The sequence below is a fragment of the Sinohyriopsis cumingii genome, chromosome 6 (genome assembly GCF_028554795.1).
Source record: "Sinohyriopsis cumingii isolate HCF-2022 chromosome 6, ASM2855479v2, whole genome shotgun sequence".
Taxonomy (NCBI): domain Eukaryota; kingdom Metazoa; phylum Mollusca; class Bivalvia; order Unionida; family Unionidae; genus Sinohyriopsis; species Sinohyriopsis cumingii.
In genome coordinates this window covers 23908537-23924748 of record NC_142966.1, presented here as the reverse complement: position 1 = coordinate 23924748, position 16212 = coordinate 23908537, and the positions used below count along the sequence as shown (strand labels likewise).

The 16212-nt window shown below is 36.4% G+C and overlaps 1 protein-coding gene across 1 annotated transcript in view; it reads right to left on the bottom strand.

The window, feature by feature from the left end:
• LOC149796494 (uncharacterized) overlaps positions 1 to 16212 on the bottom strand; it is a 45844-nt gene that overhangs the window by 7788 nt on the left and 21844 nt on the right. The window contains exons 6-11 of the mRNA XM_089960617.1: positions 12664 to 13722; positions 10021 to 11550; positions 8691 to 8866; positions 7510 to 7594; positions 3009 to 3218; positions 1885 to 2010 (exon numbers count right to left, since the gene is read on the bottom strand). Of these exons, the coding sequence (XP_089816743.1) occupies positions 1885 to 2010; positions 3009 to 3218; positions 7510 to 7594; positions 8691 to 8866; positions 10021 to 11550; positions 12664 to 13722 (3186 nt within the window). The remainder of the gene's footprint in view (positions 1 to 1884; positions 2011 to 3008; positions 3219 to 7509; positions 7595 to 8690; positions 8867 to 10020; positions 11551 to 12663; positions 13723 to 16212) is intronic.

The following is a 16212-nucleotide window of genomic DNA, read 5'->3' as shown; positions in this document are numbered from 1 at the left end:
GTGTCTTTACTACGTCAGGACTAAGTATAATTTCAATGTTTTCCATTTTGTTTGTTTTTTAACAGAAGCAGCTATTATCTGGAAATTAACTGTCCACACCATGGACGATTACTATTCATGTTTAAATAGTAGGATAAATTTACATTGTTTAAGAGAAGTTGAACAAAGTGTGCCTATCGTCAAGTCAATGGTTAAGTTCATTCAGATTTCTTGAAATAAAGTAAAAGCATAAACTTATTGCAAAAGAAGTCGATCAACATTTTCTAAATGTATTGAAGATACAAGACATTTGAAATTATTTTTTGTTGTCCACATACAAGATCAAAATAAAGATCACTGCTTGCTGAAACAGTATCTGGTGGTATCTTGGAAAACACCAAGTACATCATCAATTACATCCGTGATGACAAGGCTTATTTGCCTATTACCATTTTTCCACTTTGACTTGAAGAAAGATGTACAGCTGGGCACAATAGCAATTCTCTGTGCACTTCAATTTGTGTTGTATCACATGGACTGAATGGACTCCCTGACCACATGAGCTGGTGTTCATGCATATCATAAGTTCCATTTGGGGTTTATCCATTGGAACTCCTGCTGTGAGTCCTTGTTTTGTTGTGCTGCTGATGCAGGAAAAATACAACTTCAATAGAGCTCATGTTGTGTTGACTGAGTTGACCCCAAAAAGGGCTAACATGGCCACCTACAAAGGATACATGAAACAACTGCTGAAAAGAATCAAATCTTTGAGCAGTGAGCAGACTGAGTTGCAAAAACTCAATCAGCAAAATCCAATTTCTGTCTAAAATTGACTGTGGAAGGCAAACAAGGCTGGGACTGGTAAAAAAATGTCATGCCCAGATGGACAAATTGCTGAAATGGAGTTAAGTCTATATCTGTCAAAACTGATCAAAAGATCTAACTGACTCAAACAGTAAGGAAGATTGAGATACACTGTTGTTGCAAGAAAAGCGAAGACATTTTGTCGAAAGATGTCAGCACAGTGCTAAATATTAGTGATTGTGTGTAGTACCAGCACAGGCGAACAATGCTGGCAGCTGGCTTCTAGAAAAGAAAGTCTTGGAATCACCCTGATCATGTATTTAAGCAGTCAGGTGTCATAGAATTCCTTGACCATTGGCTTGACTGTGCAAGAAGATGGAAGAATAAATGTAACTTATTATCTTCCAAATCCAATGAAGCCTTGACTTTATAGGCCTGGATTGCAGCTGATGGGTGTGGGTACTCAGACATTGGCAGAAGTATGTAGATTTCCTCCACAGCCACTCTAAAAATGAACTCCATCCACTCCAGTGCATGGTCAGCATATGTCAAGTAAATGTTATACTTACACTCAGTATTGGATTTGTGCTTGCTGGACACTCTAAAGATTTGAGGCAGTGGTTGCATTAGCAGATGGGCAAGAGCCACAGTTTGCCTAGGTGGTCAAGTGTCAGTAAGTGTACTGGTTGGACTGCTTGCCTATCAGCTTGATGGCCCAGTTGTTGCATGGACATCTGTCTCAGTAACCATGTGGTTGGTCTATTACTCTCCAAACTATATCAACTTTGTCTATAGATGGTCGATAATCCACATGATATAACTTCATTATTTATGTTAAAATGGTATAAGCTGTAAACAGTAAAATCTGAAACCAAGTAAACAATCATAACTGCCTAACCCTGATAGTTGAGATAAGGTGATGGGCTGTGACAAGTTTCTTCATTTCATCTATATAACAAGTAAGAGGTAAAGATTAAATGTTACATCTCTCTCTGATTGGTAGATTTGAGAGGTAGCTGACCTTCTTCCCAACATTAACCATGATGATTAGGAATGTTTTCAAAGGAGAAAATGAGAATCTTTAAAATAAAGTCACTTTACCTTTTCCACAACTTTCATTTATTTCAGCAGACTGAGTAGATGCTTGAGGTTGAGGTTGTGCCTTAGACTCTTCTTCAATTTCAAAGACTGCCTCCAATATAATTTGTCCCGTCAGTTCTTCAGTCCCTGGTTACAATTAAAGAAATATTGAACAATAGTGCATTAAAGTCAAGGTCAGTCTGATAATATTTTAGTAATAATTTCAAGAAAGAAACAGTCTAGCTAATATTTAAAGAAAAGGCTTGATATGGGACCACATTTATTATGGACAGTCATCTTAGATGTGTACAACTGGCTTTGTTAAAGGCAAAATGAATGAATGTTTTATTTATTTTAAGAAGTTATGACTATAAGCCTGTTGTTGTTGTTGTTGTTGTGGGGTTTAATGCCATTTTTCAGCACACGATAGGCTATGTATGGCGGCCAGTATTAACGGTGGAGGAAGAACCCGGGAAAACCCCGGGAAGAACCACCGACCCTCGAGAAGCTACTAGCAAGCTTTCTCACATACCCACATTGGCCGAATCCTAGACTCGAACCCACGCAGACAGAGGTGAGATGGTAGTGGTTCGTAACGGAAAGCGCTTTAGACCACTCGGCCACTCGAGGCCCCCCTATAAGCCTGTAAAAACAAGTCTACAAAAATGAACCAATTTTTCATTGTTGATTCAGTAAAAATATATCCAGTTTGCAAAATTTTGCATAACACTGGCCTACCTTTGAAAATCAGTTTCAAAAGACTTGTCACTAACCTTGATTTGGACCAGCTGCATTTTTTAAACTAAGAGTCTAACTTACAGAATACACAGCTTCTTCAGTGCTCAGTCAAATTTCCATCATAAAGATCATGAGATAAAATCTTAAATATGTGTATCAAATGAATGACTTAATGTATCTGTAGGATTCGTGGTACTTGGATATGATCCTTATTTCTGAAGTGTAAGTTTTCAAATCAATATATGCAGGCTGAGATTGAAATATAAGAATACAAATAGTTTAACCCACATACGCATTGTGAAAAACACACATAAGGCAGTATTCTTACTAAGTTTTATTAAAATCCATCTATTCGCTTTTCTTGTAAATCAAAATAAACAGTAATAACATGGCAAAGACAGACTTGCCTTTTTTTAATAGTACTCTTTCAACTGCCCGTTGCACCAGCTTTGGTTGGTAGCCCATGTCTAATACACTCTGAGCTGCATCTGTCAACAGATATTTCTGTATCTCTGTATTGCCTGAAGATGGAGTGGATGCTGCTGCACCAGTGGCATTACCACCTGTAACTCCTGTGCTGGCTGTTATGTCTTTGGAAGGTGTGTTGCTGGAAGCTACTGATGGAAATTATTTTGATTCTATTAGATAATGTCAGTTAGAAGGTGATATTTGTCATTAAATATTTTATCACATGGTTACTGTTATTTTGGTTAAGATAACCATTAAGAATTTTCTATCGGTAACATGTAAAAAACACCAAATGACATCACAAATAATATCATGAAAGGCAAAGGTGACGCAGACCACGACTAAAAAGGAAATCAGAGTAGCAAGGGAGAAGGGATATTTGGCAGTAATAGCAGGTACAATTAATTGCACTCAAAAATATATTATATGCAATCATACTACTAAGCTCATTAACTTGGTGGAAGACTGATGACCCTAAGATAAGCTTTCAAAGTGAAGTTACCTTGTGCTGTCAGTCGGTGCTCTAATGCACACTGGAAAATGGCTTAACAAATTGCTGGACTGAGACAATTGGGCCTAAGACATAAATGTCTTCACTTTGGTATGACACTGACTGATGGTAAAACAATGAGATAGTGGGGAGAGACCACCAGAATATGGTTTTCAAGACATCATCCAAATCATAATGATTAAGAACTACCCAAAATGCAGCAACAGTCTTAACCTCTTCAGCTTTGATTCTCATGAAATAATGATCTCTCACTGAGAGATCAGTTCATTTGAAAGACAGCCCCCCCACCTTAAGATCAGGCCTGCTAAAATATCAGCAGTACTTTTAATATCAAGCTAAAGAAGGTTCTGACTCTCCCTTGTCCCTCTTTGATTCAGCCAACAGAAAAGCAAAGCCTTAAATAGAGAAGGAGTCCGTATTGATGATCCCCACCACAGATACATCTGAGAGTTAAATTTGATCAGATGCTACAAAATGTAACTGATTCTTGGCCAGAAACTCAGGTTGACAAAGAGGAGAAACTAAATCAAAGTTACCACTGAACTGTAAGCAGCTCATTTCCACTAACAAGGCATGAATTTCACTCCTTGCTGATGCTATATAAAAAAGGAAAGACCGTCTCAATTATAGAATAATGCTCTACTTAGAGATTCATAAGGCATAGATAATAACCAAAGAACACAAAAGATTCCACCTAGAGGGCAGAAACTAGTTCCTGAAACTCAACCTGTTCGATCAGTTTTGAAAAATGGGGACCCAACCCCATAGAGAACTAAAAGAATATTTCAGAGGGCTGTCCTGTAACTGTTAGTGGATACTGAGCACTCTTTTTCCTTAAATATAATCTGCTACTGCTGTTAAATGTATACAATTAGGATCAATGCATTTCTTAATGTTCCAATTACAGCTGATTATGTACTTGGAAGTCTTGCCTTAAAGCCTGGGTGACGCATTTGGCAAAATTGCATGAAAAATGATCTTGTGGATATTTTGTTTGAGAGGAGCCTTCATGGTGGGGAACTGTGGATGGTTCAAGTGGGACCCTCTGTGCTGTGACAGCAAGTCTCTCCTCAATAATAATTATCTTGGGGTGTCTACCAACAGGTCAAATCATGATCATTGTGGCCAAGTGGGGGTGGGGGAGAGTGAACAGGATGATCCATTTGTAAAAGCCACGGCCATGACTGTTCAGTACTCTAGGCATTATTACAAAAGCTAGGAAGGCACTGGCATACAGTCAATCCACTTGAAAGTGAAAGTGTCAATGTAAGAGTATCAAGTAATGTATTACTTCCCTTAAATCAGTATTATTTCAAAATGTTTCAAAGAGAATCTCTATCTCTACTTATTCCAAATAAAATGTATTGGAATTAATAATTTTTATCTTTCGCTTGCCAAGATTTGTTGGATTAAAATGGAAGCACTCATGACAGATCCTCTATTTCTTTACATCAGATAACGTTACATGAATCGTGCCCAAAGAACATTTTGACCTGGTGGATTTTGGCATTCATTCATAACAGTTATGAGTTATTCACAATACTTGGCAATTTTAAGGCCATTTCTGAGGGGAAGCCATATAAGCAACTAGATTTGAGGTTAGTTAGTCTAATGCCAAAGAATCAAGGTCAAAGCAAAGGTAATAAACAGACCTCAATCAGATTTCTGCATCACAATTTTAAGTAGCATTCCTCTAAAGCATGTTACTGATATAAAGTTTTTGTTATAATGTTTGATCATTAAGTGTTCTTCCTTAAGTCTAGCTTTAACAAATGAATCCTGACTTGCAAATCTGGCATACTGACTGACAAGGTATTCAATAACCAAATTAGTATTTCAGCCATTGATGTATTTATCTAACCAACAAAACCAAACCTTTCATTTCATTTTCAAAGCAAAATAAAACTCAACAAGCATTGTCCTTCATGCAATAAAACAGCCACACAAAAGAGCAGCCTAAGATAAACTAATATACTGCATTTAAGAATCCAAGCCCCAATCCATCTCTCACAGAGTCATAAAAGTTCGGTAACGACTACTTAGCATTTTACATGCACATTCTTGCAGCCATGGGAAATGGAAGTTGCATATTTCCCCATGTTGTGGGAATAAACAAGACCAGAGCCTGCATGCTGAGCCCATGATCAAAACATTGCTGCGAAATATATAACTTGAACCTCAATTTAAAATTTTTAGCATGCACACTGCAAAACAGGTCAGCTTAGCCTCCTAATAATCCTTCCAAAGCGCGAGGAATATCCATGAAGGGAGTTAGAAAATAAAAAGAATTAAAAAGCTTTAACCTATCCCTTAATGCAAGTTTTCTCTGACTGACTTTGATGCCACTATCATAAATGCGAGTACATAGTTCATACAGCATTCTGAATTATAAATTCATAGACTTTTCCCAAACTTTCAAAGACCACAAACATTGATTTACAAGGCCTATTTTCACTAGAATTTGGATACAACTTACATAAGAAAACAACAAATGCGAAATACTACAATAATGTTTAATGATGAAATTCAAACTATAATTTTCGAAAATTGCTTTATAATGATCTGGAAGATAGGTTAACATTCAATCAGATTTAATACAAAATAAATTGTTCTCTTAACAGAAATTAAAATGTTTGGGTTTGTTTCAATGTTGAAAGACTTTTAAAGACATTAGGGGTAATATGCTCAATTTTCCTAAACTTTCAAGGCCTTGAAAATGCTACCTCATTTTTCCCAAACCGTCAAAGACCTTCAAACACCATAAACACCCTGGAGCAAGTTGCAGAATAAATTGTTCAAGCTTCATAATAATTTATCTTAAGTATGAAAATAAATTTTTAAGGGTTTGGGAAATATAAAAAAATAATTTTTTTATAACCAAAACCTTAACACAATTTTTTTCAGAATGTGACTATGACCTCAAGGTTCAAAAGTGTGTCAAAGAATCAACTCCCAATTCACACAAAGTATGATGAGAACCTATTGAGTTGTTTAGGAAATATATACAAATGAAAAATTGACTGCCATCTCCGTCTTTCTTCAAGAAATCTGATTCAGTTCTCACTAACTTGGTCGACATTCTAATGAATTTAGCGCCATGGCATTGGTATCCATTCTGCTGGTTTGGAAAAGCTTACTTCTACCTTTCTTATCCAAAATGATAATGGACCTACATGTACTTCTGTTTCTACGATATTGAGAGTTTATTAGAACAACCTGGAGGATTTTGTGAATGAAAAGCAACTATCCAATAAAACTGTTTGCTAATTATGAATCTTAAAACACTAGCCCTTGGATTCAATCAGCCCACATAATACACAGTGCAGGCTGGTCCACTGTATTTTGGAAATTGCTATTTGGTAAACTACCCATTTCAGGGTCTGTATTTAACGATTAATTTACCAAGTTTCTTTTCATGATTTTACTATTTTCAACTGGATTCGGAAGCTGGGGAGTTTAAGTCAGCTTACCCATTTTAGCAAAATCTAGGATGAGTAATTAGAAACAGTTCAACTGTCCTGTGGACTGTAATGCCTACACACCTTTAACCAGTATTAATAAACTTTAAATCCTGCATGGTCTTTAGCCACCCTTTTTAAGCATTTTTGTTTCTTTGGGTACACCACCGTCTCCCTTGATGTTCATTGTTGGATTTATAGCTTTTTATAAAGGTAACATCATCTACTTTTTCATATTTATTCCAGGTCACCTTTTTTCTCAGTGCGCACAAATTTAATCAGTACTGTCATATTTCCGTGCATAATGAAAATGATGTGCAAAATTTGTAATTATTTGGACAGAATTTTACTGCAGTTTTCTATTCTGCAACACAAAGGGTCTACAACTAACATGAAATGATACCATCATTATTCTTGTGTCTCCCTAGATTGGATATTATGGCCTCTGTATGGAGTTATCTCCCTTATTACCTTCTGTTGCTGTAACAACTGAGACTGATTCACTACTATGTTCCAGTGCTTCGTTTGCCCCACTATTACTTCTTGCTGCCTCCTCCTGAAAAAGAATAAAAATAAGAGCAAAGTGAACTTGCTTCAGATTAGTCCTAACTTTGAAACTTGTTATGCTTAAATACCACTCTGTGACACAATCCTAATGTGCTATGCTTAAATACCACTGTAACACAACCCACAACAATTCGTGTTGATACAATCCTAAACAATGTGTGCTATACTTAAATACCAGAGTGTGACACAATCCTAATGTGCTATGCTTAAATACCAGTGACATAATTCATAACAATTCATGTTGATACAATCATAAACAATGTTTGCTGTTTTTAAATACCACTGTATGACACTATCCTAAACAATGTGTGCTATGTTTAAATACCAGTTTGACACAATCCTAAACAATGTGTGCTTTGCTTAAATATCACCATGTGACACATTATCTATAACAATGTATGTTATGCTTAAATACCATTCTGACACAATCCTAAACGATGTGTGCTAACACAATCCTAAACAGTGTGTTCTATGCTTAAATACCAGACTGAGACAATCATAAAGTGTGCTATGTTTAAATAACACAGTATGACACAATCCTATATAATGTGTGCTATGTTTAAATACTACCGTGTGATAAAAATTGAAACAAAGTTGTGCCATACTTAAATACCACCATATGACACAACCCATAACAATGTGCGCTATGCTTAAATACCAGACAGTGTGACACAATCCTAAACAATGTGTGATATGTTTAAATACCACTGTATGACACAATCCAAAATGATTTGTGTCATGTTTAAATACTACTGTGTGATAACAACCTAACAAAAGGTGTGCTATACTTAAATAGCACTGTATGTCACAACCCAAATGTCTGATATGCTGAAATACCACTGTGTGACAAAATCTTAAACAATCTGATATGCTTAAATACCGCAGTATGACACAATCCTAAACAATGTGAAGTATGCTCAAGCACCAGTGTGTGACACAATCCTAAACAATATGCAAGCAATATTTAAATAGAAGGACAAGAAAGGATGTTGGGATGGATACTACAATATTGGAACATTACTGAGGGCATTTGGGCATAGTATCTATAAATAAAGTTGCCATTTTATGGTAAGTAATTATCTTACCCTCTCAGCTATTTCTACTGCCATCTTTACCAACGAGACAAACACCTCCCCTTTCATCTTGAGTACATATATACATTCCGTTGACCATCGTGCATGTTCAATCCATGGATCATCTTCACTCATCCAATGTCGCAATCCAACACCACAAAAGAAACAGCGCACACAATCGCTGAATCCTGGAATTTAAAAAGTATAGTTTTCTTCAGTATTAGTACTTTTTCCATTTAGGTGATAATTTGTCACAATTATTTTACCATTTTTGTTATGCCTATTGTCAAGTTCTTTTAAAGACTCTGTGCAAATAATGTCATGTGTCGTCAATAAACTAATGCATCTGAAACATCTGTGTATTTAACCAATTATGAACCCCAGCCCTGCCACAAATCTGCCTCAATGTAGCAAGATGATGGGACCCAGATAGAGCAAAAACACCAAATCATCCAATTACAGTGGTTTACTGATAAGATTAAACATGATATGTACAGTGTCTTGAGTTTTAAAACCCAAAATTAGACATAAAATCAAATGTAAAAGGTATTTAAAATTCACTTTAATCACATCTATCTTCCAAACTGCAACTAATCATCTCCCTTCCTACATTAACACTTACCAAGACATGCACAAATGAAACCAAAAGCATACAGGAACATACACACAAACATGTATGCATATGGATCAACAAAACTATGTGCCACTGGGCTGCATTTTCAAACCCTGGCAACATAATAGGCATGGGTTCCTTTAAATCTTGTCATGGGTACATCAAATGTACCATGGTCATTGCATTTAATGCTTTCCACTTTGTGTGTTTTTTCAACATGCCTTTATTTCCTACAACTACATAAGCTGCTAAAGGCATTAAGAATACATATATCAGTCCCTAGTTTAAAAAAGCATTGTCAATCATGGGTTACTGTACACCGATGTTGATCAATGATGTTTCTGAATGCTCACACATACAGTTTGGCACCAAGGCCAAATGAATCTTGAGGCATTCTCCTGCAAAGATACTATCAAGGAAGAGCCAAAAGTTCAATGACTGTTGTTATTGTGGGTTTAACGCTATTTTTCAGCCCACGACAGGCTACACATAACCACCAATATAAATGGGAAAACTCCTATGAGAACCACAACACACAAATACCCTTATTGGGTGAGCCCAAGATTAGAACCAATATGGATAGAGGTGGGATGACAGTGATTAGTAAAGGCAAGTGCTTCAGACCACTCTGTCACCAGGGGTCACCCAAAATTTCAATGAAGTAAGTTTCTCATACATAAATGTAGATACTGGTTTGTAAGTTTGAGAGTATATCAAATCCTACTGTACCTGCATAATAGAATCCACATTCTGCCATTTCCTCTGGCCTCTGTCGAAGTTCTGTTGGCCATCCCTGGAATGATTTAATCCTTGTGTTCTTAACTGCATACTGTGGATACTTGGGTGGTACCTCTTCCATGGCATATGTGTCAGCTGAAACTGTTTGCACATGGTCCAATATATTTTGTCTCCCTGAAGCTACCAGCGGATCTGATGGTGAACTTTTGTTAGTGACCAACATTTGGTGAGGTGTATTTGAAATACTGACCTGATTCTGTTCACTTGACGGAAGCATCAAAGAAGACTCACCTTGTGCCGAGTCTGACTGATTTGACCCATAAGATCTTTGGATTGTGAGAAGCCGAACTTCTGCAAGAGATGATGATTCTGTAGAAGTTGCTTTTCTAATTGGAACATTAACCAGAGCATTATGTGTGAGAAAGACACAGTTGGGAGCCTTTTTCTGGTGAATCAACAGTGGGATGTCTCGAAGAACCCAATTGTCTTTACGATTGCCACAACAATAACATATAACCTGGTCTTGGTGTCCAGCATAATAAAATCCAGCCCCAATAATTCTAATGGCAAATGGTCGATCCTGTCCTGGAAAGGTTTTCATTGTGCAAAGTCGGAGCATCTCATATTTCATAGTAATCTGTGGTCCAGGTACATTATCTGAAGCAAGTAGTCTTAACATTTCTCTCAGTTCTTCATGTTCAGAAGGAGGCAAGGTAGACCCTTCACGTCCATCACGAGTCTGTTCTTCTACAAATCCAACTATTGCATCTCTGCCAAGTCTTGGTGGTGGAAGCCAATTTCTTGGTAGCCACACAATTTGTCTAAGACGCTGCTTTTTCTTTTCTTGCAGATCAATATCTGTCCCAGTTCTCTCATTACTGTCAACCCAGCACTTCTCTTTCTGCATAGTGAGATCCATGTCTGATGGAATTTGCATCTCAGTTCCAACAGAATCATTCCCCTGGTCAAGACAAGCATCCTCTGTTTCAAAGAAAGTTCTCAATAATGAACTGGTCACTTGTTTTCTAGAAGAGAACAATTTAACTTCCTCTTTCATATGAATTTTTTCCTCTGCATTTTTCTTGTTATTTTTCCAGGAATCAAAACTTGAAGGGTTATCTGTAATAATAAATTGTAATTCTGAACTCAAAGCAGGCTTCATCTTCTTCTCAGACACCAGAGAAATAAAATCAGAGGGTCTCTCTGAAATTATTAAACAATTGTCAGAATTCTTGTCATATATCTCCTTACACTTCAGGGAAGAAGCATCAAAAGGTTCATCTGTGACTATTAATGGAGATTCTTCTGTGCTTGTTACTGGAGTAAACTCTTGCTGCACACTAATGACTGATGGCGGTGACTTTGGCCATTTACTATCTTCAAGAAAACGTGTTGCAATCTTGTCTTTCTCCTCTGACAAACCTGGGTCTCTGAATGGCATGCTGATATCAGAATCTGGATCCTTCTTTAACCATTTCTGGCTTGTAGTTGAGGTGACACTTCTATGTCTTGCATCACTTCCTGTAAAATTTAATGACAGAAATACTAAATAGGAAATTCAAATGAACATTATTAGGTCCCAAACACATGAGCGTCATTAGCATAAATACTCATAAAATTTCCTAAATTCTGATTTGTTAGGAGTTTGCTCTGGGTTTAATTAGAAGAGAAAATTTAAAGATTATGTACTGCTGATGCTTGCTAAATATCCATCATACTGTGAGAAACTTGAAGTGTGGTTTCTAATCTGGAATTTATGGTACAAGTTTTTTTTCTTTCACTCAGGTGATTTTGTGAATAGTGAGACAAACCAATCTCTCACTTTCTCTCTCTTATACACATCTTTCTTCTTGTCCAATACATACAAAGCTACTGTCCAATACATACAATGCTATTGTTCAATACATACAATGCTACTGGGTAATAATAACATGGTGTGCAAGCAGGCCCCATTTCATGGAATTTATCAAACTTTTCCTCAAATTAGGAGTTTACATTATCTTGCTTATAATACTTGTGATTTATTTTTGGAGACAGAGACAGCAGTAAAATGAAAAAACTCTACAGATTAAAAATTCAACTCATGAGATTCTTTTCATCCTTAAAACAAAAGCATTGAGATATTCATTAAATTTAAGGAAATCCTTTAGGTTTCCTCAGAGATTAAACAAAACTCTCATCGGGACAATTCTAAGTTCTAAAAATCTACTTAATCTGATTGTACTTAATTCATTAAGCCTGTTAAATATTCCAAGAAACAGTCATTCTTGCAAATAAACCATTAAGAAAAATATCTGTGAATAAGAAAACTTAAGATGTTTACTGAACTATGGATTGGTTCCTAATTTTCATGAAATAATGAACATATTTCTACCTTTATGAATTTCACTGAAGTATTGGTGGCTTGCATGTCTTTATCCAAGTATTTTAATACAACATCAATGCAACTACTAGTCTGACTACTTTTTATTAAAATTAATTTCTTAAAATGCAAGATATTTAAATTTATTTTAAAAGATGCTGTTTAATTTGTGCAGTTTTACATTTCTCTGCATGATACGTATTTGCAAGCTTGCTCACATTTCACCCTCATCACTAAGTTGGAAGCAACAATATGGGCCCCCCTTAGCTTACCTTTAGTCCTAAGACTGCGTTTCTTTTTCTTTTTTTCCAATTCCGATATTTTGCCAGACTCGGTCTGTTGCTTTCTTCCTTGGTGAATATCATGGTAGTAAGAAAAGTCATTTCCACCATCTTCATTTTTATTGCCTACAGATTGGCATGTAGCATGGAGAAAGGATTGATTCAAATCTATCTTTACACCATCACCAAGGTACTGATCCTTGACCAATTCATTTGAAGGAACACTGTCATCATAACTTACAAGTTCCTCCTCATTTCTAATCACCTGGCACTCTGGTCTATCAATTTCCACCTCTTCCTGAGATGAGGCTTCCACTGTGTTTTTCCCATTTTCCTCACCTGATCTGAACTTATAAACTTCTGCCCAGTCGTTAGATTTGTCAATGATTTTAATAATCTCTGCCTTTCCTGTGAGGTCTTCTTCTACAGCAATATTGGATGACATGTAAGTGAAGTTCTCAGTTCCTCCCTTTACTCTCAAATTATCAACCTCTATAATAACAGAAGTCTGAGCAGTGACTTGCCAAGATCCCTTCATTACACTGAGATCCCTAACCTGTGTACCACCTGAGGCCTGGTCTGTGTCATCTACAGTTCCTATCTTTGCTAAAAGATCTTTAACCTCTGTACCATCTGAGGTCCAAGCAGTGACATTCAAAGTTTCTACATTTACCCTGAGGTCTTTAGCCTCTTCCTTTGCAGGCATTTGGTTTGTGAGTTCCACAGTTTCTTGCTGTATTATGAGATGCTCAACCTCCAATTCTGTACTAACAGAGGTCTGGGCAGTCACAGCCAAAATTCCATGTATTCTTCTCTCTTCCAGCATAGATTTGTCCATCTCTGAGTCTTCTTTCCCATAACAATGGAAAGGCTGCCCTCTACATAATCTTGAATCCTTAGGCCACCATGTGTAGTTACTAAAAGACTCAATATCTGTATTTCCATCTCTGATGCCTTCTGAAAATTGAACAGCAACTCTACATCCTCTGATCTCTTTTACCATAGCACTGGGGAACAGTAACTTCTTTAGAATACAATCTAAAAATGTGCCTATAATTCAGGAGAAAAAAAAATATATTAGATTTTATTCATCTAGGGACCTATGAACTGACAAGTGTTCTGCAGCACCTGGTGTCTACATTTGTCCATACAACTTCACATTTCATATGACCAGCAAAATCATCAGTATTCACCAGCACAAGTATACTGAGGCACAGGAAATGAACTGAATGTATGTAATAAATAAACTCATATCAGAGCAAATTGCAGCTACTTATTTACTGCTGAAACTCAAATAATAATAAAGTATTGGATTGTGGGGGCTTAAACTAAATTTAGTACCATAATTACCTGTCACTTTTGCCTTGCTAATGTAGGTGATGGTTCTGGGATGGAAGAATCATCACCCACACTTGGATATTACAGCCAGCCATTGCATAAAACGTTCCAGAACAGAAAGAACACATACCCAGTATGATTCCCACTTCATTGGATGATAAGGGATAATTGTTCCCTTTTATTTGGACCCTGACTCAGAGTGGGGAGAATAAAGCAACATTACAAATGCGACATGTAAGAATTACATTATCAAATCAATTTTAGGCTCCCCCTCCAACTATATTTTTAAAGCAGTAATACAATACCTTACACTATTGCCCTGTTGAATTTCCACATCCAGAGGGAGGCTAACGGTATAAAAAAAAAAAAAAGCCAGGTAACAAAACTTGATCATGTTCCAAAGGGGAGCCCTATAGCTCTAAAATGAAACGAACAGTCTCCACTAGAACCAATCAGACAGCCTCACCCTGCACTTTCTTCTGATGGGAAGCATTACTTTCCAAATCACATCTATCCATTGAGGGAAGACTTGGTGGTATGTGTATTCCTGCTCTGCAACTTCTCACAGGCAGTGATGAGACTGCCCCTAGTGGCAGATTTCTGGGAGAACAAGAATGATTCCAGTCTTACTTCATTGTCTGGGGGATGTGGAATAGCCTTCTTTCTATTTGGTTCCACACAATTCAATGATGCAATGACATGAGCCAAGGCGTATGGGACCATGGCACCATAAATTGGAAGATTTACTACCCTGGAATGGATACTCCCACATCCTGCAGATAATGAAAGGGAACATAGGGAAAAGGTAGATGCTGATTCAATCCCCCCTCCCCTGTCAGATGGGTATGTGCCAACTCCCTATCCCCAAAAGGACTGACAATTTTTATCTGGAGATAAATATCTCATATCATCTTGGGATCAAGGAGACTTATCCGAGTCCCAGAGGAGGATCCCATACTCTCTGGTGATTGAGGATCCCTCTTCTAAAATACAGAGACAGATCTGATACCTTCTTAGCATTGAGTTTTCTTCTTAGTCCTAAGAGACTCAGAGAAGGATCTGATACTCTCCATGGATCAAGGAAGAAGGACCTGTATTCCTACCCCTACATGTGCACTAGCTCTCAGCAAGGTCCTGAACCTCTTGGGGCCATAGACAACACAAAATATCAGTGCATGCACAATTAGTACACAGTGAGCAGGTGGGGTGCATGTCCCATGGGGTTCTTTCATGACCAAACTTTCCTACACTCAGCACCCAATGAAACAAATTCCTGAAATGACAGGCATTTTATATATATATATATATATATATATATATATATATATATATATATATATATAATGCATGGTGTGTAATCTGTATCTATTAAATAAACAATACTGATGGTAATAATTGGTGTAAGAACCCCAAAGAGCATCATATTGAATCATTAGAATATATTATTCAATGAACAATCATATTACAGTATTCAATGCCTAACAAATATATTGATGATAACAAATGGTGTGTCATTCGTTATTGATAATGATAGGGATCAGATGAGAAGAAGATAATACTTACCCTAAAATTCTGGAAACTTCCAATATTCTACCAATGATAGAAGGCAATATAAAACGGATAACTAGAGATATCAATTAAATACCCTATCACTGATTAGACAGGGAAAGGTATTATAAGATTTAAGCACTGCTAGATACAATGGCACAACATATACTTAGAATCTATCAAATGAGCTAGTACAAACACACAAAACTGACTTAAAGTATTATCAATCAAATAATTCAGAAAAACTTGTATTGTTATGTATATTTGATTTAATTATATCTGATTTAATATATACTTATTTCAATTTAATTTTTTGTAGGTTTTAAATTTTTGTTTATTATTCATTACATGCTAATATAATGTAAATTTATTCAATGGTGATTATATTTTTTCCAGAAAATTGTTTGACCTTGACTGTTTTAGTAAACACCAGGTGTTGATCTAGATCCTGACCTTGATTTAAAATTAGTAGCAACCATGTAAATAAGTTATATTTTTATTTTAAAATGGTTGGTTGTTATCGAGGTCATGATTGGACTACATGTTTAAAATGTAAACAATTTTTGAAAATTTTATTTCTTAGAGTAAAATGATCATTTTTGTCAGGGCCACACTGGGTGTACATGATCTTTAACAAGTACATAATTTCTACAA